This window comes from Rhea pennata, chromosome 3, assembly GCF_028389875.1.
Source record: "Rhea pennata isolate bPtePen1 chromosome 3, bPtePen1.pri, whole genome shotgun sequence".
NCBI classification, from domain to species: Eukaryota; Metazoa; Chordata; class Aves; order Rheiformes; family Rheidae; genus Rhea; species Rhea pennata.
Genome location: NC_084665.1, coordinates 102,981,435 through 103,007,840, shown reverse-complemented (window position 1 = coordinate 103,007,840; position 26,406 = coordinate 102,981,435). Strand labels below are relative to the sequence as shown.

The window sequence follows — 26,406 nt, the reverse complement described above, 5'->3', positions numbered from 1 at the left end:
TACATTCGAAACCAAGTTTAAATGGATGAGGCTGTCTTGTGTCTTGACCATGTTAATGTCTCCCACAGGGGAAAAATGTTCCCGCCCTTCAATGCTTATGCTTATATAATTCTCACTGATTGATGGACATTGCAGATAATCCAAAGGCTGCAATATTTAGCCTTCAGAAATAACTACATGAGAATAGAACTTCTGTTTACCTGGGATACCGATTTTGCTAACTGCTGTTTGATTTAGTCTTTATAGAAATCTTCTGGGACTTCAATGCAAATTGTATATCACTACTGAATTTAGAGATATCATATGGGGTAGAAAGTTAGTTTACAATTTTGAATTTATCATGGACAAGATTATTTAAGTAACTTGGAAGATGTAATCAGATTCAAATGATTTCATCCAAGAAATGTTATTCTGCCTGTCTAGATTAACTTTGGATCTAACTTGTTCTGTGTTTGAATTTAACTCTGACAATTTCTAAGGGCTGAAAGGGAGCAACTGCCTTTTTTTGACTTCACCTAGCAAGTAGTGCTAGGCACCCCCTTGAATCATTCAGACCCAACTGTAGTGGGCCTTGGCACATCTTCAATGCTAATAGAGTATGTGAGTTACATGCTGTGACTGACACTAGATAAAATGACCACCAGTAATACCATTAATCACACACACGAAAACAAAGTCAAGTTTGCCAAAGCATATAACTAAAAGGTGCTTGGCCAATAGCCTCAAGGCAAACTAAAATACAGATTCTTTCAGAGCTGTCTCTGTGCAGAGACTCTAGTCCTGTGAACATTTAAGATAAATTAAGGCCCTTTGAACTGATGAGGACTCTTCCATGTGCTGTTCTGAAAGCTCCTCCTCTACTAACTGCCTCTGCAGGACTGGGGGGAGGGGATGAATGACAAGATGCCAGGCATCACATTCCTTGTTCTTTATCTCCTTCATCCCAGCTGGTCGTCTGGAACAAGGCAATGGCTTGTAGACATGGCCATTTAGGTAGTTGGCAGCTGTTCCAGGTAAAGGTGTGCTGAAAGTTTGTAGCTTAATGGAAACCTCTGTTAATCTATGAGTATTGTACTCACTGTTTCATTGAGGAGGACATATCTGCTCTTTACTTCTAATGTTCTTTTGTCATCTGTGAGCAATCTTGTATCCCAATCTGCTGCTGGCTGCTGCAGTATTTATGTGACTATTTTCTTTCATAGCATTCACTCAGGGTACAATTTGTGTTCATTCATTTTGTTTGAGAGCTAATTATCCGTTCATCATTTCAAAGTTAGATCTGCAGCAAGGATTCTTTTAATCAGCCTAGGAAATGAAAGTGATGGAAAGCTCTGCTGTTAATTAATTAGGGAGTCCAAAGAGCATTTTATTAGAACATAATCCCAAAATTTCAAGACCTATATTGGCCACTTTTTGATTTCCAACAGAGAAGTTGAAATTTCAAACTACGGAGTCTGTAGTAGCTCTGAAACTATTTTGAAAAGTGGTTTTTATTCCTTACTTGGCTAGAATAGTTGTAGCTCTCAGATATACTTGAGCTGAAGCACCCATTATATAAAAGAAAAAAAGCTTCCACACGTGTGTGCAAGACCCTACCCTTCCAAAATGAAATCTGCTGATTATATTACGAGTCTCAACTCAGACTTCTGGAGAGGTAGAAAAGGGTTTGACAAAGGCAAGTACTTACATATAGAACAAAGTTTTTTCTGTGTTTGGCTTCAGAAATGAAGTATCAAAACTCTAGAATGACTTTTTGGTTTTTGAGGGTTTTTTAATTAATATTGAATATAAAATGAAAATAATTTTACATTAAAAATACGTGGAAGTTTTCTGAAGTAAGAGATTTTTATTTCACATAAAAATAACAATCTTACTTTTATACTGCTACATTTTTAAGGAATTATTCTTCTAATGGTAATGCAATGCGATTTCTAATTACTCTGCTGGTGCATTTTAGCTATCTGTAAAATAATAATCCTCTCTTTAGTCTTTCTAATAATAGGTTATCACTGGCTTGATAGAAGAACCTTTCTGTGTTTAAATAGGTTGCTCATATAATAGAAGAGTTTAGTAACTGTAATATTAGCCAGGTATTACCAATGAGGATAACAGAATATAATATGTTAACATCCTTTTCAGACTATGGGGAAGAAAATGTCATTAGCATAAGTAATTTCTATTCAAATTAAAATGTCTTAAGACAAAGAATTGGGCCAAAGCATAAAAGATCCAGTTCTACTAAGGGCTTGGATTTAAAATCAGACAGACCCCCAAACAGAAGAACAAAAAAATAAGGATAACAAGGCAGCAGTTTGAAAAGCCTGGTGAGGTTTGAGGTCAGAGGAAGGAATAAAGAGCTAATACTTGCAAAGAATAAGGTTACTTTTTTGTGCATGTTTTGACTGTGGAAAATATAGGGTCAAAGCAAGCTAACTAGCAAGAGGTTGAAGGAAGATGAAATTCTTATTCCTAAGAATAAGTCATATTTGAAAAGAGAAAGTGAAGATGTAGAAACTGCACACGCTCAAGGAACTCTGAGAAAATTCTATAGGAGAGTCAATTTGTGTGATGAGGAAAGGGATTACATTTGAGTGCTTATTGCTTTCTTTACAACTGCATACCCCTGTCTAAAATTAGGGTACTTCTGATGAAGCCTTTGCAGAATATTGCATGTACTTCAACTATCATATGTCCCAAGGGTATTGAACTGAACTGTAAATTGCTGAGGTTAGGACTCTAGAAGGGGGTGCTTAACAACACTTCCCAAAGTGTTATGGAAGCCTGTACTTTTGCAAAGGCAAGGTTGTTGAAACATGAGATACTGTGGAGGAGTAACAGACAGGAAGCTGTGTTCAGGAAAATGTAAGAGACACCAAAGCAAGTGACAGTGCTGTACCCTACCCAAAGTTAGGTGCAGCTATTGAAATCCACATAAGTCTGGTGAGTGGCTGGAACGACTATCTTTTCAATGCTGTGACAGTTGGGTTCCCTTAAGAGTGATCAAATAGTGGCCACCCTGACTAATAATAATATTTCAAGTATGCTTTTGGAGAGCTGCCAGCAACTGAAAATAGAGCAATAGTTCAGCCTAAAACAAGGCTCAATTTATTTTTAATTGCTTCTGGCATTCCTGAATATGAAATTCATTGCCAATTCTGGGCTGACTGTTTTTTTTTCATTTCTAGGACTGCCTAATAACAATATTTTATTTGAGAATGTAGAAGAATCCAACATGTGATCTAGGCAGACTCATTTAAGTTAGCAATTACAGACTTCTATAAACTATGGCTATGTGCTGAATTTGATGATAAAATGCCAAAGTATAAGAAACATATCTTGAAACAAGTTCATCATGTGTCCAGGCTGGCTAACCACATTCTTACAGAGCTGTTCATGAAAAGCTCGTGTTCGGGATGTGTTAGCCAAAGTGTATTAGCCAATCTCTTAGTGTATGATAAAAAGAATGTGGAGATAATTCTTTCCCAGTACTATGTGGTTGAATGGAAACAAAGGGAAGACTCTCTGTATTCCATTTCCTCCTAGAATACTCATAAAAATAGTAGAAAAAAAACATATTTTCTTAATTCTAGGGAAAGTAACACAGCTAAAAGTTGTATTATTACATGCAGGTTTATATATCCTGCTTATTTAAGTATTCAGTTGGTAAGTTGGTTCTATAATACTAATTATTACCTGAAGTGCAGAAAAGAAACCAAAAAGATTCTAAATCTTGATCCCTGACTCTTCCTTAAGTGTACTTTTCAACTATTAAACATACATAACAATAATATTACACAGTGTTAGAAACTTTGAGAGTTCAGATATGATCTAAAACAGGCTAATTTAAGTGATGATAAAGAGCTCACAAAATTCTAGTGTCCAGAATAAATGCAAGGAATGAGATGTGAAATGAAAGTGATTGAAAATGTGGAATTTAAGGCAAGACTTCTGGGCCATTTTTATGCAGAAGTTAGAATATTGTTAATACTAAATTATGCTTTGCAGTATCATGAATTGATAATACAAGTGTAATATATCAGGTTTTAAAATGTGACTTTTTAATAAGTAATATAGGAACATAAATCAGAAGGCACTGTGTTGTGTAGTCAGGTTTTCTCTACTGTGGGCATCCAGTTTCTAATATCCCTATTCATCAAGCTTTATCTTAAAAGTGTACTGTTTTTTTTTTTTTTTTTTTTTTAAACCTGTCTTGCTTCTTCTTATTGGCCATTCCAAAGGGAAATAGAAGGTCTCTGAGACTAGGGAACCTGGAATCTCTCCACAGATGCTCATGAAACCTTGATAGTCTTGTTATTTTTCCTCTATCAGTATTCTTAGGGAAGCTGTCAAGAGTCAAGGAATTTCTTTATGCTTCTGTGGCTTAAAGGAATATTTCATTTGTTGGACATATTTTGAGTTCATGGGTGTGTGTGCACATGCTTAGTAAAGAAACCAGTTTCACACCTCTTCCTCTTTGCTCAACTGAAAAACAGGCTGGGACTGGAACACTGTACTGAGAAGGAAGCTTTAAAACAAAGTTTCGCATGTAACAGTCCCTGCAAAACAGGGATTATCCCTGCAAAACAGAATCCAGTAACACAGGAATCATTCACTTTTTCTTAAAAAGATGGTTACTGCAACTGCAAATGATCTACTCCTGTCCAAAAGCCTATTATATGACCCATAGAAGGCAAGGGTGCTTTTCTCCTCTTCTGCTTGAGCGTAAGAGGATCAGAGGTTCCAGTCAGGCAGCTGATATATCACCAAGCCCATAGGCTGATTGATGTTCTCATTCAAGGAGCTTGGAATTTACCCAGCTGATAAATGAACGGTATCCCAAACCAGTCCTTCCTCATTCTTGCCACTGTGATTATCAAACAGCTTTAAAGCTTTTCTATGGCTTAAGAAGCTAACCAGAGTCACTCTTCTTAAGGAAATGTTCTACAAAGTGCTTTACCCTGGGCGGAGGAGGGATAGGTTTCCTCTGATGTTTTGCAGCTGGTACTTTCCAGGTGGCTAAACTTCAAAGGCAAATGTTAGGATCTTCCTCTAACCTGGCTCATCAGTTCTTTGTAGATAGCTAGGCTCATTTAATGTTTCTCTTTATTTGGAATGCTAAACTGGAAGCCATAAACTCCAGATGGCCTTTTAAATACGTACTGTCCTTCTACCTGCAAGGGGCCTGGCTGCCTGCAGAATATTGATGAGGCAGGTGGCACCTCCTTCTTAATAGAAAGAATGTATTCTCAAGCTCCCTCATTGACCTCCCATGATCCCAGTAAGCCATGTTACACCACATTCTCCTTAATCTCTCCACCTGTAAAGCATAAACAGCAGTATTTCCTTGCCTGACAGGATTGTTGTGGGGCTGCCTTCCCTGAAGTGAAAAATCATTTTGAGACTATCAGTATATATACAAATCTAAATTAATGACAATTATAAAGTAACTGGCATTATAAAGACAGAATGGTCTTCCTTCCTCAGGGACATTAACAGGAGCTAGTAGCTGTAGCTGCTCAGTTAAGAGTTGGTAAGTTGGTTTACTGAGGAATCTGAGAGCAAGTAAGAAGTCAAATCCTGCTGATCTGAATTGTATGAATCCTGATCCATCAAAGCTGTCAGCTATCAGTGGCTATGTCTCTATTGCCTTTGCTAACCATGAACGTGTGCTAGATTTTGCCATGCCAAATTTCTATTTCCCTGATACAAAAGCTTTTCTGATTGGTGAACAATTTCTCTTCTGCTACATACAGTAGCTTTGTGTAATGTCCATTCCATTTCTGAGGCTGTCTGTAAATGTTTAGCTGTAATTAATATCAACGTTTGATAATTCTAAATTACACTTGGTAGTACAGAAGTGAAATTAAGTTTTCCAAGCACCCACTGCATATTCTGCTGTAATCTAAAAAGGAGGACTCTGATATAACATTCTTAAAATCATAATATAGTCACAACTCTTGTAAGATATTCCTCTCTGATCAAATAATATCCATAAACTGTCTTTTGAAAAGAGGTCACAAAATGTTAGGACACAAGGGTAGCAAAATCATTCTTGTTAAAGTAGAGTGAAATCTCAGGAGTTTCCTAACTTTAGAACACTTGACAGAATACATTCTAGTTTTTATTTTTCCCCGTGTAGTTATAATAATATATTACTAAGTATAGCTTGAAGATGCATTTGTTCCACCATTGGAAAAAAAAATAAAGAAAAAAAATGTTTTGAGAAATGCCTGCCTCTCCTCTCGTTGATATTCTAGTGTGCATGCACTTCTGTGCTGTAGTCTATGTTCTCTGCTTATGAGAGACTATACAACTCACTCAGAGATTAATAGCAGCCCTTGCAGAAGGAAAACTAATGATAGTTACATAACTTCTTAAATACATTAGATGATGAGATAGTTCAAATAACTGGTTAACTACTGATAGATAATGACATGTTCTATCTTATTTAATACAGCAAAAGTGTCTTACAATTGGCTTAAGTTTGCTCAAAATGTTCTTAAATTGGCTCAAAATATTTTTAAAATGTATGTATATTTAAATATACTCTTTCTGTTTGAATTGTCTTTCCAGCTGAGGTTTACCCCAAGATGTATCACACATGTTTTTTTCTGGTGACATACATGGCACCACTGTGTCTTATGGTGTTGGCCTATTTGCAAATATTTCGAAAGCTGTGGTGTCGCCAGGTAAGTCACTTCCACTAGCTCTGTTTTCTTGCTTTTGTGACAGTGTGTCTGTTCTCGTGTATAACCTTCTTCATATATTCCATAACATCCCTTAGGATCTATCTTACAAAGACTTTTACACTCAGCATTATTATCAAGTTCAGTCATACTGCTGGGTACAGCGCCCCAGGTTAAGAGCTAAGATGCATTTAGAAATGAAGGTGGTCAGATTGTCTTGCTCAGGTCTGTGTAAAACTTCTCAGAGGGAGATAGGAGAGGAAAAAGAGTATAGAAAGATTAATTTTAGGGAGAAGAAAGATCTCTCCCATTCTATTTGAAATGCTTACTGAAAGATAGACATAGGTGACCTTATGTGGTGATTTTACACTGCTAAAATATCCTCTAGTAGTCAGGAATAAGGATTCTCTCTCTCATTTGGTTAATAGTCTGTTTAACTTTATTTTTCATTTTATAAAATATTAATTTCATAGTGAATCCAATCTGAACAAAAGTTGGACTTGAAAGTACAACTATCAGAACCTGAATAATATTATGTTTGATGTGAATTATAACAAATAATTGCAATAGTTTATAATGTGAACATATAATTTCTCAAGCTTCAAATTAGAAAGACAGGTCAGAAAACAAATAACAAAATCTGAACAACAAATAAGCAGTCAAGCTCACAAAGAACATTTGAATTGAAGTGCAAAAGTGATATGAATTGTTTTCAGGAACATTTTTCCAATAACAGCATTTCAAAGTGGTTTTAGCTTGCTTGAGAATCATTTTCTGGGTGTATGCAGTGCTGTAATCAATCATGCGTCAGTTCATGGTTCCATCTGCTATACTGCTTTGCCCTGGATTTACTGATAGCTATCACCCCTCTAGTTGTCATTCTATAAAGGGCAATAAACTCACCTTGTTGAAGATACTAATGGAAGATATTCCCTGTCCTGTCCTCTCAAACAGCTCTAACAATGGCTGTCATTGGCTGTCAGATAGAAGTTCCACCTGAATACAAAGAAAAACTTCTTTATTGTGCGGGTGGCAGGGCAGTGGCACAGGTTGCCCAGAGAGAGTCTCCTTCTCTGGAGATAATCAATAGCTTCCTGGACTCAATCCTATGCAACATGCTCTAAGTGACCCTGCTTGAGTGGGGTTGGACTAGATGATCTCCAGAGGTTCCTTCCAACCTCAACCATTCTACAATTTACATCAAGATACAAACATTAATTATTTCTCTCTCATCATTATGTTTGATACTGTCTGAATTTGAGACTGTCTTTTCTTGGGCGTAATACAGAAGCACCACATCAGAAGCATATTCTGTACAGTTCAATTTAATCCTTTAGAGAAATCACGGGTATACTTTAAATTTCAAAGTATATGTATGTTAAAAAAAAAAAAAATCAAATTTCGAAGTATATAACTGCTAAAATAAAAATCAAATCTCATACTGACAAAACACATATCTCATGCAAATAATGAAAATATAGGAAGAAACAAAATTGGCTTTAAGTCATTCTGATATCATCTGTTCATCAGAATAACAGTTATTCTCATTTCTAATCATATTAAGGTAAAACAAAAGAAAAACCTTGCTGTTTTTCCTTTAAGTTATTATTTTTGTTTTTAATTCCTCGCATTTATAAGATTATATAATAAGATAGGTTCAACATAAAATTTAATCTTTACAGTTTGAAGGGACTGTCTTCACCAGGAAAAAAAAAAGGCTTACCTCTGTTAGTTTTGAAATTGAGTTCAGTCTAACATAGATTTAGGATGGTTTGTGTTGTTGAATAATTATCTCTCTTTTTGTCCTCTAGGTCCTAATGACTTTATCACTATTATCTTTCTCTTCTATGCAATCCACCTGTTATCTCAAACTAATCATTAATTAAGTTAATGCAAAACAATTATTCTTAACCTGTGCATGGTTTGATATTTGCTAGTTAAGATTCAGAGCAGAAGTGTCTGGAAACTTACCTATTTTGTTTTTTTCCTCCAGTCGTATTAGTTGGCCTAATTAAAGATATTATCCCTATACATCTTGCCCACCGATAAACAAGGTTAGGATGATTCTTGTATAATTTCTTTTCCCTAGTGGCAAAAAGGCAAATGCTGCTATGGCCTTAGAGCTATCAATGATGGAAAATTGCAGATGTCTGTTTTCCTGCATAGATGATAGCACTATGTATAAGGGGCCACACTAAGTGAAATTAAAACCACTTCACATCTATTAACAGCTATGACTTGGCTGTAAATATCAAGCATTTTTCTAAGTGAAACAGATGTGCTGTAATCAGTCTTGTAGAGTAAATGAATACAGTGGTCTACATGTATTATTTCACAGTAGCTTCAAATAAATCATGCTGTTTACCACAACTTTAGTTAAATATGGTGATTCACTTGTGAGCTACAATGAACTTCCAATAGAATAAATATTTCAAACAGCAAAATCTATTCTATGCCTTTTCTAAAGTTTATTTTTTAAAATGGAGTATGTTGTACAAGCAAATTTCAGATGACTAAAGCTAAGACAGAGTCACAAGCCATCCCTACCATAGTATGTGCACTAACTCTTACAACTAATGATTATGTCTTTCAAGCTGGTCTTTGTATAAAAGCATAATAATCTTTAAACTAGAGATTCATCCTTGTGAAAGCAAGAACAATTATGCCATAGATACCAGTGATTTTGAGTAATTTATTTTAATTACTAGCAGGGAAGTAGTGACTTAGAAGACTATGTTCTCTTGTGGATTTTAAGGAGGAGATTAAAAGTAACATTTGAATAAACAGATAGGACTGAATGGTCTTATGTTAAAAATGTTGGTATATAATTTATATATTATCTAGTTGCGTACTATATACTTGGATATATTGATGCTCAAATGCATTTACACTAAAGCCTTTTTTATATTGATAAGCAGGAACCCTGCTCCTTTTTATTTTGGCAGTTGAAATATATCCTTGCTGTTATTACATCTGGAGAGATTGCTTTTCTTCTTCAATAAATCCCTTGATAATGATTTGAGGGGTCAGGGAGAAGGTGCATAAGATGGTAACACTGCAGCTTTTAGTACCTGTTAGGGCACAGCTAGTGAGTTTTTTGTGAGTTATTGACATTATACAAATTCTACACAATTATCTCTATACCTGATTCCATAATAAAAGCAAATGTGTACATTATGCTGGCAAGTGTATACTTGCTAGAATACATGTGTATATTTACACATATGCATATCGTAAATGTATCTGTACACATACATACGTAAACACACATAGTTATGAAGTGTTATTCTCCTTAGATGGTGCTGGTTTAGCCACCTTTCCATGGATTTTTTCTTCTTTTTTTCTTTCTCCTTGAAGTTCTTGCTATATTATTGCTTACTGGCCTGCATGTAACAAAGCCCAGTTATTTGCCAAGTAAAGACAGAAAAGAAGAGAGTTTTGCAGAAACACCTCCATACAAACTCCTGTAAGATCCAGCAATGTGATATGTAGTACAGTTAGTTCATATATTGTATCACAACTCCTATTTTTAAACAACTCTTGCTATTAAAGACTGCTTGAGTAGCAGGTAAGACCTTTCCACCTGCACAGACACAAGCACTGTATGCAGTCATGTCTTAACATTTCTGTAGAAATAGTTATCTGCAATTTTGAACCAAGACATCATTTTTTTTATCTGAGCTGTATTTAACTACTAAAAAGGTTGATCACAAAATTCACAAAAACTGAATCTTTAGCATAATGCGGAGGGTGAGATTAAGACAGATTTGGTTGAGCTTCTCTGCTTCTATCTCCTTTTCTGATCAGTTCTTGCTGCAAATATGGTAATGTGTGTGACCAAAAAGGAAGAAGAAACATTTTGGAATTAGAAGAACAGAATATCAAAATACCCCTGAAAACTCAGAATCAGAATCTTAGAAAGTGTATTATCTCAGTAGCGCAGGGCAAAGGCACACTACAGTAATATACTCCCTAACTAAGTAGGATAAGTCCCCTGGAATAGGACAGCCGGGTTTAGATGTGAAACAGACATTGCTAATGCTGAATGAGGAATATTCTGTAAAAATATTAAGGTCCAAATTTTTTGCTTTGTGTCCGTAAACACGTTGGTAAAAAATAAAATTTGTTTTGTATCCCCAGTTCTGTTTAATTGATTTCATGCTCATTTTAATAGAACTTCACCAAAAGGTTCCAACAGTTGTAAGTTAGGTTTGAGAGTGCTCATAAATACTAAATTAAGAGCATGTCTGTGCAAGGAAGCTATGCATGAAAGAAATCAGAGTCCAAATTTAAAATGTAATACCAATTCTAGAATAATTCTACATTTGACTATTTTTATTTTAGGACAGGTCTTTTCCTTTAACTATCTTTGTTTCAGAAATAAGTATCCAAAATTTTATTTTCTTGTGGTCAGTTCGTGTGGATAAGCCCTAATTTTTTAAAATGACACAACAGAAGATCTGCATTCTACAGGTACTTTTAAATATGAATCACTTTATAGTCATGGCCTATAGACTTTATAGACTTTATACTGTAAACAGTTGCACTACTCATGAATTAAACTATGTTTGTGCCCCAAAAGTTTTCAGAAAGTATAATACTGAAATCATATTATGAACATCATTGTAATAGGGTCTCTGAGAGAGTTATTGCCATTTATAGTCTTTCACATTTGACTTCAGACAAGAAATAATTTTGAAGAGTTGAAGCAAAGTTTTTATAGGCCTATAGGAGAGTAGAGAAAGTAAAGACTAATTTTTTTTTTAATAGCCTTAGCGCAGCCATAGCAAAGTGTCTTTGGCTAACTAACCTAACTCTCCCTATACCTTGACACTCTTCCGTGATTCCCACTCTGTTCGTCATTGTATATACGTTCAGTGTGAAGACCTTTGCAGGGATATCCATATTTTAGCTATGACTTCTTTAACTACTTCGTTGTCATTTAGGTTGCATATTTGAAAATTTTACAATATTCAAAACCATGTAGGCTTTAAATCCTTGTTTTCTTGTAATTGAAAAGCTACTTATTGTCTTAAATTAGCAGCATATTATTAGGGTAGATTATTCTGTTATATAAGAAAACATTTAATGTAGAACTTTACAGCAGTATAAATTTATAGTAGTAGAGTTGGTAAGTGTGACAGTCTGAGGATATAACCAAAGCAAAGTGTGTGAGAAGTGAAGACTTTTTCTACATCAATTGATATATTTGTATAAAGTGCCAATTTTTGTGCAGTGCTTCAACTGTGTCTGAAAGCTGGTTTGTTTCTTTCAGCTGCATCAATTAATTTGATAAAGAATAATACTTTTAAGTTTACCTTGTATATGTCAACATGGCTGATTTTTCTTGTTATAACTACCTACAGTGTTTGTTTCTCAAAGTGACGGTAGTGAGGATGATCACAAAATTCACAAAAAATGAATCTTTAGCATAATGAGGAGGGTGAGATTAAGACAGTGAGCATTTACTGTGTTCTTTTTTAGATCCCAGGAACTTCTTCTGTTGTTCAGAAAAAATGGAAACCTCTGCAGTCCTCAGCACTGCCCCGTGGGATGGGACAATCAACAAAGTCAAAAATTAGTGCTGTAGCAGCTGAAATAAAACAGATTCGTGCAAGAAGGAAAACAGCACGTATGCTAATGGTTGTCCTCTTGGTGTTTGCACTTTGCTATTTACCAATTAGCATCCTCAATGTCTTAAAAAGGTAAAAAAATGTAAATACTTGCTAAAGCTTTCTGCTAAAAATAATTCTCTGTAGTGTGATTTCTTTTATTCTGACAGGTTCTTTTGAGAGAGAAGCCTGTATATTTCATGATAAAGAAACTGAAGATAGACATAAGGTTGCAAAAAATACATAGCTAAACTATCGATAGTACAGAAATTGAAGGCTAGATTGTCAGAACTTCTGTTAGCAAGCTCTGATTCACGAAAATGGTGTAACATACCTGCACGTTGTTTTCTTTGTCATTTACATGGGATTACGGCTTGTTTGCTGTAAATGCACATGCAGGCTAACACTACCTAAAATTTGCGGAAGACTGTAGTGTTGTGATGCAGCCCTGAGGACAGAGAAATACTGCTTCCTAACCTAAGCTCCACCATGTGCAATAGTAAGACTTTAGGCTAATCCCTCAATTTGTATATGAAGCTGATTTTTAACATTTTTACCTTTTCCTGTTATGTTCTCATGGGACAGAAAATTGTTTACATTCTATTTTTTATATAGTGCTTAGCAGTTGGAGGCCTTGTCATAGTTTTGTCTTTAGAGACCTTTGGAATACTGATAAATAATGACATATAGCAGAAGTTTCTATCTTGAAGCCGTTTGCTAATTTCCAGGGATAAAAAAAAATCTTAAAATAGAAAACCTCTTTTGTTGCAGGCTTGTGGTTGAGGAACATTTTATTTTTTAAGGAATAATTTCAAGTTGGACATAGAGGCTTAAATATATTCCACTCAATTCTGGCACTTTCCTAAGGCATAATTTAAATGCTTGTTCATCTTTGAGTCCTTTGACAGGTGAAGCAGAGAGGGAGATGTATTTTCCAGGTCTCTTATGAGCAGAACCACAACCCACAGGAACTAGCAAGGCTGCTACTGCAGGAGTTTAGGCCCCTAGTTATATTTTCATTTAAATAGCAAAAGTTAGGTGCAAGGAATTTGGACAAAGCAGATTTCTCTGAAGGACAGAAACTGCCACTATGGCCTCTACAGCTCATTTCTGGGGCAAATTTAGTGCTATTCTAATTCCACAGAATGCCTATGTGCAGGAGACTGAGCCCAGAGTTGGAAAGCGCAGTGACTGTAAGACAAAAGCAACTTGGCTGATCTATCAATCATTTACTTAAGCTATTTAGCAGAAAAATCATGCATCTGCACCCCTACAAATCAAAGTGCTTATAGACTCTATGTTGTACAAAACCATTAAGAAAAGAGGCTGATAGATGGGGAGAGGTCTTTATTCTCTCAAGAAAGCTGGCAGTTTTCTGTGATACTGCAAATAAGTCATCTGAGATAAATGTAGACGAGAAGTTGCATGTGGCTTCTTATATGATTTCTCATTTTGCCATCTTTCAGGTTTTCTTTTCTTTTCCCTTAGGGTTTTTGGGATGTTTAATCATGCTGATGACAGAGAAACTGTATATGCCTGGTTCACATTCTCACACTGGCTTGTATATGCAAACAGTGCAGCCAATCCTATTATTTATAACTTCCTCAGTGGTAAGTTGCAGTTACCTAAAATTCAAGTTTAATGTATAGCTTAAATGTAATGAGGCACAGCAAAGATTAATAGCTATGTAACACCAGCATAGTTCCTCCAGTGGGAGCTAGATCCTCTTTTTGGAAGAAGTTGCCTCATGTATCCCATTACTTTCAAGCTCTGTACCTATAAGAACACTAAGCAGTGCCAGGGCATGAGTCCAAGTGCTTGAATTTGACTGTCCATACCATTAATTCATTAGAAAAGTCCCTGGGGTGACTTTGGCCTGAAACAATTACTATTCCCCCAAACACTCCCTTGATACAATCTGGGAGTTAGCACAGGCCAGTAGCTGTCCACAGTTGACATTTTATTTGCAGCCATTAGATTTTACAGGCTGTGAGGATTTAATAGTATGGGCATGGCCAGACGGTGCTAATTAGGTTTCAGGCCAGAGAACATGCCAGAATGCTTTTTAGTTTACTAATATGGATTTCTTTTAGTTTGGATTTGTCTTATTTGTGTTATCTGGTTTTATTTGGAGAGCAGGATCAGGACCTAAACTGGTCCACCATAGGTTTTTTTTATTGTACGTAGTTTTAGGATGACTTGAACAATTTACTCTGAGCTCTAAAAGCAGGTTAATGGGCTATCATAGACTTTGAATCTTCTTTTTAAATGTACTCAAGGTGAAATACAAATTAGCCATGCCTTATAAATTCACATATCAAATAATTATTCAGTCATTTAAGCCTACCAGTGCTTAACCATTTGCTTTCATTAGATATGTTATTAATCAACAAATCATTTACAGCATAATTTTAGAAGTCATTACGCTTTCTGTTCTGTCTAGCCAAGAATAATATGGGATTCATACTATATCACAAGTATGTTCTTATGAAGGTTGTATCTTTTCTCTCTTTCCCTAAGCTGTTAAAATTGGGACTTCCTACTTCTGTGGCATTAGAAGGGCATTTGCATATTCTGGGTTAATTTTGTATTAGTTAACTGCTTTTTTCTAATCTATAAGCTTTGTTGAAATATAGTTTATGGCATAATGTTTTAATGAGTTTTTTGTGATTGACAGGGAAATTTAGAGAAGAATTTAAAGCAGCATTTTCTTGTTGCTTCTTTGGCATTCGTCGTCACCATGATGAACGGCTTACCAGAGGTCATGCCAGTACAGAGAGTCGAAAATCTTTGACCACTCAGATCAGCAATTTTGATAATGTTTCAAAACTTTCAGAACATGTTGTATTGACCAACATTAGCACACTTCCAGCAAACGGTACTGCACCTATTCCCCACTGGTAGTATATTTGTCTCTATGTCTTTTGATGCTGTGTGGCTATAAATGATGATTTGCTCTATTTCCATTATCTGTCATCATTCTCCTGTTTGGCCCTGCCCTGTATTGACTTGTACACAAAAATCTGTAGTTCACAGTAGCATCCGGATCAGGAACAATCAGCTTAAACAATTTAAGAAAGGGGAATTAATTAAGTAATAGAACATGCTTAAAATGTTTAACAGTAAGGAAATTAAGATTTATGCATTAGAAATCCCCTTAGACTTCAGTTAGGGAGTCTTTGTTTAAAATTTGCAAGTGCGGTTTGGAACATTTTCTGGTAGATCATTTTCTAGTAGATCTTTTTGTTAGTAGATCATCTTTATATTGTTAAAAGACAGCACCAGCCACAGAATGAGCCAGTCAGCTGCCTGTTACAAGAAATAAAATCACCTTAAAATTTATATTTTATGTTACAGGTATCACAGCTACACTAAGCCCATTGAAATCAGTGGAACTGCATCTCCACATACCAGGGATGAGTATGTCTTCAAATTTAGATGAAGCAGTGAGAGTTTCTGCAGAAGATACTGGTGCAGCAGAGAATGGAAAGTGGGACAAATTCATTCCTAATATAACTAAACTTACCTCTATGGAATTACAGCAAGGCTGACTTTGGCTCAATACATTTAAGACCACCTGAAAATGACACAGTTTTAGCTGTGTTGCAGACTAGAACAACAGGACAAAGAAATTCCTTCGAAATGACTGCCTCTTCTATTTCTTCTCCGTCTTAGGGAAACCTGCTTACCTCAGTATGAGCTAAAGAACACATCTTTACAAGTCTTTTTAAAGATTGGATTGTAACAGACTTTGTAAATATTGTAGATATTTATTTTTATACATTTTAGATGCTGTGGAGCATTCTAAATTGTATCATATAAAGAACTATAAGCATTTGAAAGCAGTCTCAAACATAATTTATTTATATTCTGTTTCTATTAATGAGTGACTTATTTGCAAGAAATGCTTACTTATGCATTAGTGATATTCTAGAATTATTTTGCACTTTTACTGTTACTTCACTTGCAGTAAATTCTATGTTTGTTATGGAAGTTTCAGTTCAGATTGATTTCATGGTATTCCAGGTTACTTTACTAACATGACTCCTGGACATGAACCCAAAGTGCTGCAAGTCACACATGGTTTCATAATATTACACTAAATTGTCTTTTTTCTTTTTTTTTCTTCAGACTGGAGTGCCTAAAAACCAACTACTTAAGTAAAACTTATGTGATACTCAAGGTGCTAAAAGCTCAGAATTCCTACTCAGGCCAATAGGAATAACAAGTGTCAGCACCCCTGAAGAACAGGACATTAACTTTGGTGGTTCATTTTAGACCATAATGTCCACCAATGTTGCTCTAGATGATCTTAGGATCTTTAAAATAGAAAACATTAGTTATCTTGAATTTTCTATCTCAACTGCCATTTAATACTAGCGATCCAAAAAATTAACAGATTTTTTTGCCGAGATAATGTTGAATTTTCAACACAAATTAAACTAAAATATTCTTTCTGGAAATGTGAAGGAGATCTCATTGAACTGCTAGATCAAGTACTCATGTATCCATTTTCCATTCATGGGATAAGCTCCCTGGCCTGGAGCTTCCTACCATGTATTGTAATTTTCCTTCTTAATGGGAAAAGATGGTGCTTCGCTAGAGACTTAAAACATGGCCTGCTGGTTAGAAAGAGGCTAATTTAAAAGGAACTAAGCTACAACCCTGATGTGGCACTATTCTTAATTCTTGCATTTCAGATAAGATTTCACTTCTCAGAAGAAATTTTTGTTCAGTGGAAAGGGTAAAATGGGAGGGAATGCTTGTTTTTCTGTAAAAAAAATGAGCATTTGACATAGAACTTTTTCATAAGATCACATTTTGTTGAAAAAGCAATTTTTCATAGACAAGATGTTATTGACTAACCTATGTAAATTTTTTTCTAGGATTTACTTTGACCTAAGCCATGTCATGCAATGTTCTGTCTACTGTGAGAGCTATAGTTTTATAAACTGCTTAATCACTTTATGCTTTAGCCTTCTCCAGTACTTGTTTTACTAGACATTGTTAAAATTTACATTGGTGTAAAGTGAGACAAAAATCTCACATTGTTTGTATATTAAAATTTTCTTTTTCTAATAAATGAATGAGGAGAAATACTTAAATGGAAATAATATTTAAATATCAAATAAAAGCATAGGAATTATTCCTAAATTCCTAGGTGTAAGCTTAATTTTCAAGCATAGCTATTACATCACTGTTATTCAAGGAAATTGGTTTACTTTGTCTCTTCTAAGAAAAGAAAATCCAAATAATTGTGGGAATGATAGTTTTAAACTGTGTGGAACAGGATATTATTTTTCTATATAATTTGAAATGATCAGACAAGCAGTTGGTGAATTCAAATATAATAAAAGAGGAGATTGGAATTTGGAAAGTCCTCTATTTTTTCTCTTTTGATATAAGCAAATAAAAATTTGAAAACCTAAAAATTACCATAGTAACAAAGATTCAAAATAATATTTACTGACCTTTTAAATATGGCATGAAATGCTCCCCCTACCGCTACTAAAAGGTATGTTAAAAGGATGATGCAAAGCTATATTTTCATTTCAAAAATGTATTTCTATCTTTTCCTTGAAAAGAAAGCAAGAATGTAAAATGTAAATGATTATGTAAGAAAATTTTGTCAGTATGAAAGGGGAGTATGCACGTTTATCAGGCATACAAGGTTCACCAGTGACTCTGGAGAAGCCAGAAAGATTCTCATGCTGTGTGAGGGATGTTGCCCAGATCCCTGTGAGATGAATATATGGGGAGGGGAAAAGGGTAAAGTACTTCTAATTTAGGTGGCTACAGAGTCAAAATAGCAATGTTTATGGTAAAACTGTAAGTATCATCTTTCCAGAGAGCTGAATACAACCTACCAGTTCAAGTTATCATCTTCTTTTTGCTGCTCCCTTAATGCAAGTGGGATAAATTGTGTTAGTTTAATCTGAGGTAAGAAAACAACCAAGCTGTCACTGGCAGCTTTTGACTCCTGCAGATATTCTGAGACAGAGTAGGAAAGGAAGTTCTGGCCTTAATTTTCTCTTTTTTGTGTTCCTTATTTTCACTTAGATCCCCAAGAATGAAATATTCCAAAATGACTCGGAATTTCTTTTAGTCACAAATTTAACCTAATAATATTTCTTAGTGAGGAGACTGTAAGAGATTAGATGTTTTCATTGACATATGAATTTGATTTTGTTCTGGCCAAATTTTTGTTACTTAAATGGTATATCTTTCAACACAATTAGTACAATCAAAGTTTTTTGAAGATTTGAAAATCTAAGGACTGGAAAAGTGTAAATGAAAAGGAAACACTCTGAGGTTTTTTCCTTACAAGAGAATGCAATATGACAATTAAAAATATATTATCAAAGTAAGGGTTGCCCACCTGACTAGAAAAAAAGCAAATGTAGTATTTTTAAAGGACATCATAAAGACATAGTAGTTGTAAAACCTGGTTTAAAATACAGCATTAGTTTTTCAAAGGTAAACAGTGCCAAAGTGAATCTGATTTCTTTCTGTGACATGTTAAATCAGTTTCTAGGTTAATTAAATATGATGAATCCCATATGTTTAGCCATCAGTAAAGCATCTAATATAGTCACACATGATAAATTAGTACTGAAAATGGGAACGGTATGCAAACTGTAAGATAAATTGGAATCTATCTAACAACAATGCAGCTCGTAGGGATGAGATATCAAGCTGAATAGAAACTAACTGAAAGTGCCTCAAGTACCAGTTTTATTTCATATTTTCATTAGTGGTCAGCACAAAAAATAAGAGTATGGCAATGACATTTGATGATAACATAAAAGCTGTGAGTCATAACAGGTGCAGACAAGGATCAGTGTGTCACACAGGGATCACCAGCTAACCTAGAGAATGAAATGAATTTCATTCATTCATAGTACAAATTCCAAGGTCACGAACCTATCAGTTAATATCAAGAGTGTCACATGCAAACTAAGGATTCATTAAATGGAAACCACAAACAAAAATAAGGAAGGATAACGCAGAATCACTTAGGCAAGACTTGCAGAGGTGGTATTTGAAGAGCACTCTATACAATGTATTATAGCCATCCCATTGCCTGTTTGTTAATACGTTCTAAAAAAGAAGAAAAATCCTAGGATTGGCACAAACCATTTTCCAGGCCATGAATGGGAATATTGCTGTTCCCTTATAAGAAAGCTTTGTTCAGCCTGCAGTGTGAAAGAGAAGAATTTACAGGAATTTACAAGAAATAGTAAATGGGTGCCGTGTGAGCATCAGTAGGCCTTAGTTTGCCCTGATGAGCCTCACCTGGGGCCACCACCCACAGCCCTGCCCATGAGCCCAAGGGCTCTGTTCATCTCTCAGCTCTGGGCACCCAGTCCCTGCTGGAGCTATGCCGTGAGTGTCTCTGTCTCTGGCCTGGCATCCTGGATGGCCCTCGGCCTAGCACTGTGGATAGCTCAGGTCTTTTCAGCCCTTTCCTTCAGTTTGTTTCCACCTTCTAAATTTTGAGTGTGGCTACAGCTTTCCTCAGCTCTGGAGTTACCTGCAGATTTAAAAGTTGTGTTTAAATAGAAAACGCAACAAGATCCAAGGAAAGGAAAGGCTTTGCAAAGCTGAAGGAAAACTAGCAACAGATGAGGCTGAGGATGTTGTTGGGTTAAATGTCTTTGCTTCACTCTTAGCTGAAAAAGTCAACTTCAATTAGATGACTAACACAATTGACATTAACAACAAAGGGGTAATAATTCAAGCTTCAGTAAGAAAAGAAATGGTTGGAGAGCCCTTTGATAAAGTAAATGTTACCAGTCAGGCTGGCCCAATGGTATTGACCCAGAGGTAATTAAAGAACGAGCTAAAGGAATTTCAAAGCAATTAGCAATTATTTTTGAAAACTCATGGAGGATCAGTGAGACTCTAAAAGACTAAAATTAGAAAATCATGAAGTATCTGTAATAAATGGAAAAAAGAGGAGCTCTGAAATTAAAGATCTATCAGCCTAACTTGTTTCCTTTGAAAAAGTATAGACTCTTGATAAATGTTATACTGAAACATAAAAGAGGGTCAAGAATGGATCTTGACTACTGAACACCCGATTGTCAACAATTCTTGATAGTTTTCTCGCTTGTTGGCTGAGTTTTGAACCTCTTCAATTAATTCTCTCCAAGATAAAGCCAGGACATGATTTCAAGGGAAACTCAAGGGAACATTCCCAAAATACAGTATAAATTATTCCAGATTCAGTATAAATGAGACTATAACAAGCTGAGCTTTTTGTAGTAGCAGTTCTCTACAGCATCCCAGTAGGTTTTGTACCTTAAATATTCTCACGTTTGATTATAGAGAGCATGCAACAGATGCACATCAAATGCCTTGAGTTCCATAGCAGAAATATTAATCTAGGTATCTGCAACAGAGCCCCTTATTTCAGGCATTTTTCTCGAGGAAAAAAAAAAAAAATCCCAAAATAGTGACCCTATCTTAAAGGGAACCACATGGAGCCCAGAGAAAATACATGTCAGATTACATGAAAAGTGGATAAGGCCAATTTGATCTAGAAAGGGTTAGTCCTAAACTGTATGACTTTGGAGCGACTTTTCATTAAGTATTTTTTGGTGCATTTGTCACAGTGGTATCCAAATACTTTCTTGCAATTGCTTTCTTCAAAATTGGTGAATTCAGAGGGTTCTTATTAGGAAGTTTAATTTCAATAATTTAGGGAGAGAGTTACATGGTTATGTGATTTTGAAAATGTCTTGCTTCTTCAGGTACGTACTACTTCAAAAATCTAGTCTTGACTCATGGCTTTGATCCCATGATTATTAAAGTCCTTTCTCTCATATTTATTCTTTTCAATTCATAATTCCCACCACCACAAATCAGAGATGTTAACAGTTATTTGGATAGAATTTCATTTCAAGTGGTTCACTCCCAAATAAAAGTCTGTGATGTTTTTTATTTATTAAACCTAAGGAGATAGCATTGTTCTACTAAATTTGAATCTCAAATGTTTTGAAACACTCAAGTGTATTTTGAAAATCGATATTTGAAAAGCTTCTGAAGGAATAACCAGTAGGATAGTTTTAGAAACAGTACTTCTGAAATGACTGGCTTGGTGTTTGAGGAAAGAGCAGAGGATGTTGTTTACTTTGACTTTAGTAAGGCTTTGACACTGTCTCTCATAACTTCTTCAGAGATAACCTGACAAAGTATAGACTAGATAAGTGGTCAGCAAGGTAGACTGAAAACTGACTGAACCGACAGGTTCAGAGGGTTGTGATCGATGGCACAAAGTCCAGCTGAAGGCCAGTCACTAGTGGTATGTCCTAGGGGTCAGTAGTGGGACCAATACTGTTTAACTCTTCATTAATGACCTAGCTAATGGGATGGAGTGTGCTCTCAGAAGGTCTGCAGATGATGCAGAAGAGACCAGGCATTTGTGCTACTGTTCAGAGGGACTCTGACAGGCTAAAGAAATAGCAAATAAGAATCTCATAAAGTTCAACAAAGGGAAATGCCAAGTCCTGCACCTAGGGAGGAATAACCCCATGCACCAGTACAAGCTGGGACCTGACCTGCTGGAAGGCAGCTTTGCAGAGAGGAGCTGCGGGTCCTGGTGGCAACAAATTGAACAGGGACCAACAATGTACCTTTCTGACAAAAAAGCCAAAGGTCTCCTGCGGTGCATTAGGAAGAGCATTGCAAGCAGGTCAAGGGAAGTGATCCTGCCCCTCTACTCAGCTCTGGTGAGGCCACACCTGGAGTGCTGGATCCAGTTCCAGGCTCCTCAATACAAGAGAGACATGGAGCTACTGAAGTGAGTGCAGCAAAAGGCCAGAAAGATGATGAAGGGGATGAAGCATCTGTCATGTGAGGAGAGGCTGAGAAAGCTGAGACTGTTCAACCTAGAGAAGAGAAGGCTCGGGGGATCTAATCAATGTGTATAAATACCTAGTGAGGGGATGTAAAGAAGACAGAGCCAGACTCTTGGTGGTGGTGCCCAGTGACAGGACAAGAGGCATTTAAAATTCAGAAAATTCCATTTAAACATAATAAACTTTTTTTTTTCCCCTTGAGGGTGATCCTGTGAGGTGGCCCAGAGAGGCTGTGGCATTTCCATCCTTGGAGATATTCAAAACCTGATTGGACATGACTCTGAGCAATCTGTGATGACCCTTGCTGTGATCCAGGGGTGTCAGACTGGTTGATCTCCAACATCCTCTTCCAATGTCAACTATTCTGTGATTCTACGAATATAAAGCAGAAGTTTTGAATTATTGCCTAATCATCAGATATGGTTATCAAGCTAAAGCTTTGTCTGTTTTAATGAAAGTATTTTTAATCAAAAAATTGCTTTTTTGAAATAATTAATCTTTTCTTTAACAGTCTTGAAGAAATATTTTCATGTTCATTTTGTTTTATTCCTTTATTTTTAACAAATTAAAAAAATACTGAAATGTTTTCTTCTTTAACTACAGTTTCATGTACCATTTCTTTGGAAAAACTCTGTGAACATGTAAAAATCTGTCATTCATCTGTGCAAAGGAATGGAGATTTTTTTGCCGCTTCTGCTGCCTTTTACTCCAGAAACATCCAAATATTTGGATATTAAATTATTTAGGTGCATTTATTTTTGAAATGAAAGTGATCATAGGAAATTTTCTGTAAAGATAAACCTACTATTGAAAATGGAAAATGTTGTAGAACAGATCAGTGATAATAATGCAGACCGAAATGACTCTAAAACAAAGCTAAGATTTTGAGTGAAGCACCTTTTACTGGTGGGAGAAAGTTAAGCACCTTAAAGAAGTTTCAGACAGAAAGAAAAAACTTAAAATTAAGTTTTAATGAAGTTGGAAGGGAGGATAGCTGACTAAGGCAATCTGCATTACAAAATGTTGCCAGTGTGGCTATTTTGATGTATACAGTCCTGCCATCAATATGAATAGGACTGTAAAAACCTCCTTACTGCTACCTTCCTTTAACCTACCTCTATCAAAAAGAAGCAGCTGAGGAATGCATATTTCTTACCCAGGTTATAAATATTGCTGTAAACCATCTGAGAGCTGAGCTTTAATCAGGATTTATTATCTCTAACTGCTTTGATGTTCTAATGTTTCTGTTAACAGTTTAAGAGCCTAGAAACAGCTTTCTAATGCTGCTGTCTCCGCTTCAGCGCTGTTTGGTTGCAGAGTCTTCCGACACAGAGTCTAAATCTATCTAAATAAATACAGTCGTTTCTATGTGCATAAATTGTTGTATCACCATCATTTTGGTGCATTGTTTCTTAACATATTTCGCACTTGGGTCCTGGAAGATCAGCGATACCCCTACCTTCTCCTTCCCTGTCATCACTGGAGTGCTACGCTTGTGCTCTGCAGTCACAGACACAAGATCACTTCTTCCTTCTCCACCTCTAATAGGGCAATATTTTCTTTCCTTTTACATAGAGGGCAGTATGTTATCCTCTGATATTAGCAAAGTTGATGCAAGTTATTAAACTGGAGAGCGTTTTATAGGCAAGAAAGTATTCTAAACAAGCATAACTCAGCCCTCAGTGTATCACAATCTACTGCTGCATATTACAGTGGAATGAGGCCAAAGCACCTCTAGCCGTCCAACCTAAATTTTATCTCCCAGTTGAAACGACATTCATCTTTCAGGCTACTCCTTTCATCCAACTGTGATCTTTTTTCTGGCTATTGGATTTATTGGATGAAAAAGTATTTTATTTTATTGAACGTGCTTTCAAAGAATGACAAGCTTTTAGCAATGCTGGCATTGAGAGTTTTAATAAAATATATAATAAATCATCTAAGCTAAAGTCTAAGTTAATAGTGAAGAAATTAAATGTAAGTTTAAATTTTCCTTGGCTAAACAGAAAATAGGCAAAATTGTGACTTCATTCAATTCCATTGTGCCAATGGGGAAAAAATGTCACCTAGTATACCGCTATCTCTGCTAGATATTCAGAAAGTTTTATGATGTCCTTTTTTTCTCAGGAAACAAATCAAATTAAAAATACTCTGTAAGGGATAAGCAGTTTGCAAAAAAAACTTCGGAGTGCATGGAGAAATCAGAACAGACCTATTCTTTATGCCTTTCAGTGCAAGAAGAAGAGGGCATCCAAGGAAGCTAGCAGGTCACACATTCACAAGAAAGTGTTTCTTTACAGACACCACTTGTCGGCGTGAATGCTAAAAGTTTGCTTGGGTGCAGAGGGATATGCAGCTTCTTCATGGGAGAGGGTGCCATGGGACACTCCTCCAGCTCAAGAAGTTCCTGAGCAGAGAATGGTTGTCCTCTGAGGATTCATGGAACTATCACTTTGTACTTGTCTTACACTTTTCCCTCAGTATATGCTTTCTCCACTCCTGAAGGAAGATATGTTACTAGGTGAACCTTTCATCTGAACTCTTAAAGCAAATTTAATATTGTTATAATCCATGCCATCTACTCATGCTTCAGCTGAAGCTGTGTACTAAGGCACGCCAGTCACATGTTCACTCCGTGAACTGTCAAGTAGCTATGCTGCCTGAGGACTGCTCAGCAGCCAAAGCGAAATATGCAGCTGTGCGTGTACCTCAGTGTCTCTATTCCTTGAAAAGAAGGCACTGAAACTGGAAAGGGGAAACATCATCCGCTGCTCTCATTTCCCACGTTTTATCTAGAGAGAAACAGCCTGAGCTGACATATCGTTGATTGTACGGTTTGTGGTTTGTTTTTTTGTTAAGTATCAGTTTCTGACTCTTTTACAGCAAAATGCTGTAAAAATGTTGTAAAAAAAAAAAAAAAAAAAAGCGGGGCCGGCCGGGTGGGGCGGGGCAGGGGCCGGGGCGGGCGGGGGCCGGGCTGGGGCGGGGCCGGGCGGGGGCCGGGCCGGGCCAGGCCGGGGCCGGGCCGGGCGGGGGGGACCGGACGGGGCCGGGCCGGGTCGGGGCCGGGCCGGGCCGGGCGCGGGGGCCGGACCGGGCGGGGCCGGGCCGGGCCGGGGCCGGGCGGGGGCCGGGCCGGGCGGGGCGCTGTCCGCGCGGCGGGTGCTGAAGGGGCGGCCCCGCACCGGCACCGGCACCGGCACCGGCACCGGCACCTGCCGCCCGGCGCGACGCGCTCGGTTCGGCGCGGAGCTGCAGCCGCCGGCGCCGGGCCATGGCCGCGCTCCTCGGGCTCGGTAAGTGCCGTCGCTGCCTCGCCGCGCCTGCCCGCGTCCCCTCGCCCGCGGTGCCCCTTCTGCCGCCGTCCCTCCGCCGCGGCACGCACTGCTCGGGCGGGCGCACCCGTGCGGCGTTCGCACCTGCTGCGCGGCGCAAACGTCTTCAGGCTGGACCCGTCAGCGCGACCGAGGCGGGGAGCAGGAGCAGGGGCAGCAGCGCCAGCACCGACACAAAGTTAGGCCAGCGAGGGGAGGTGGAAATGGGATGTCTTGTCTAAATAAAGAGCCACCTGTTTCCTGGGGGGCGGCGGGGGGGGGAAGCGTTACGTGATGGCAGTGCTTCAGGAAGGGTTATTGACATTTCCCCTTGAGTGTGACTAGGAAAAAAAAAGGGAAAATCAACAAAGCAGGCACAGAAGGAGTTGGTAAAAGGGTCTTCAATGAAAAATACATCCCCAAGTACAGACATCTTTTTTTTATTATTTCTTTAGCCTTCCCTTTTTCCTCCCTACTTTATGTGTATTTGCTACTTCTCCCTTCAGCTACTCTAAATTCGTTTTCTGCAGTTAAAAACATTCTGCAGGTAGTTCTGCACTAGTTTTTATTTCATTAGAATCAAACTGTCCTTTACTATATTTGTACCCCTAAATATACAGCCATACTTTGCTGCTCCCCTTGAAGCTAGCTATCTTATTGCTGTCGGAGTTAAAGAAGGAATCATAGCTTGTGAAATCCGAGTTTCCTATTACCTATATATCCTATAGGTATATATATTAGAATAGATATTATCTGCTAGATAATAATTCTGTGGTCTTGAGAGAGACTCTGCAATTCCTCTGTGCTTCAGTTTCCCATGTGAAAATGAAGATGTTACTATGCCCCTGTCTTTTTCATTTCATTTTAGACACTAAATTCTTCAGACTAGAGAATTTGACACCTACTCAGTATGTCAGCAGGTACCTGTATG

The 26,406-nt window shown here is 37.1% G+C and overlaps 2 protein-coding genes across 2 annotated transcripts in view; both read left to right on the top strand.

Moving 5' to 3' along the window:
* HCRTR2 (hypocretin receptor 2) overlaps positions 1 to 15,849 on the top strand; it is a 30,962-nt gene extending 15,113 nt beyond the window's left edge. The window contains exons 4-8 of the mRNA XM_062571107.1: positions 6,574 to 6,689; positions 12,171 to 12,391; positions 13,787 to 13,908; positions 14,976 to 15,176; positions 15,656 to 15,849. Coding sequence (XP_062427091.1) covers positions 6,574 to 6,689; positions 12,171 to 12,391; positions 13,787 to 13,908; positions 14,976 to 15,176; positions 15,656 to 15,849 — 854 coding nt within the window. The remainder of the gene's footprint in view (positions 1 to 6,573; positions 6,690 to 12,170; positions 12,392 to 13,786; positions 13,909 to 14,975; positions 15,177 to 15,655) is intronic.
* Positions 15,850 to 25,435: 9,586 nt separating this feature from the next.
* GFRAL (GDNF family receptor alpha like) overlaps positions 25,436 to 26,406 on the top strand; it is a 29,310-nt gene continuing 28,339 nt past the window's right edge. Inside the window, exon 1 of the mRNA XM_062571106.1 lies at positions 25,436 to 25,457. Within this exon, the coding sequence (XP_062427090.1) occupies positions 25,436 to 25,457 (22 nt within the window). The remainder of the gene's footprint in view (positions 25,458 to 26,406) is intronic.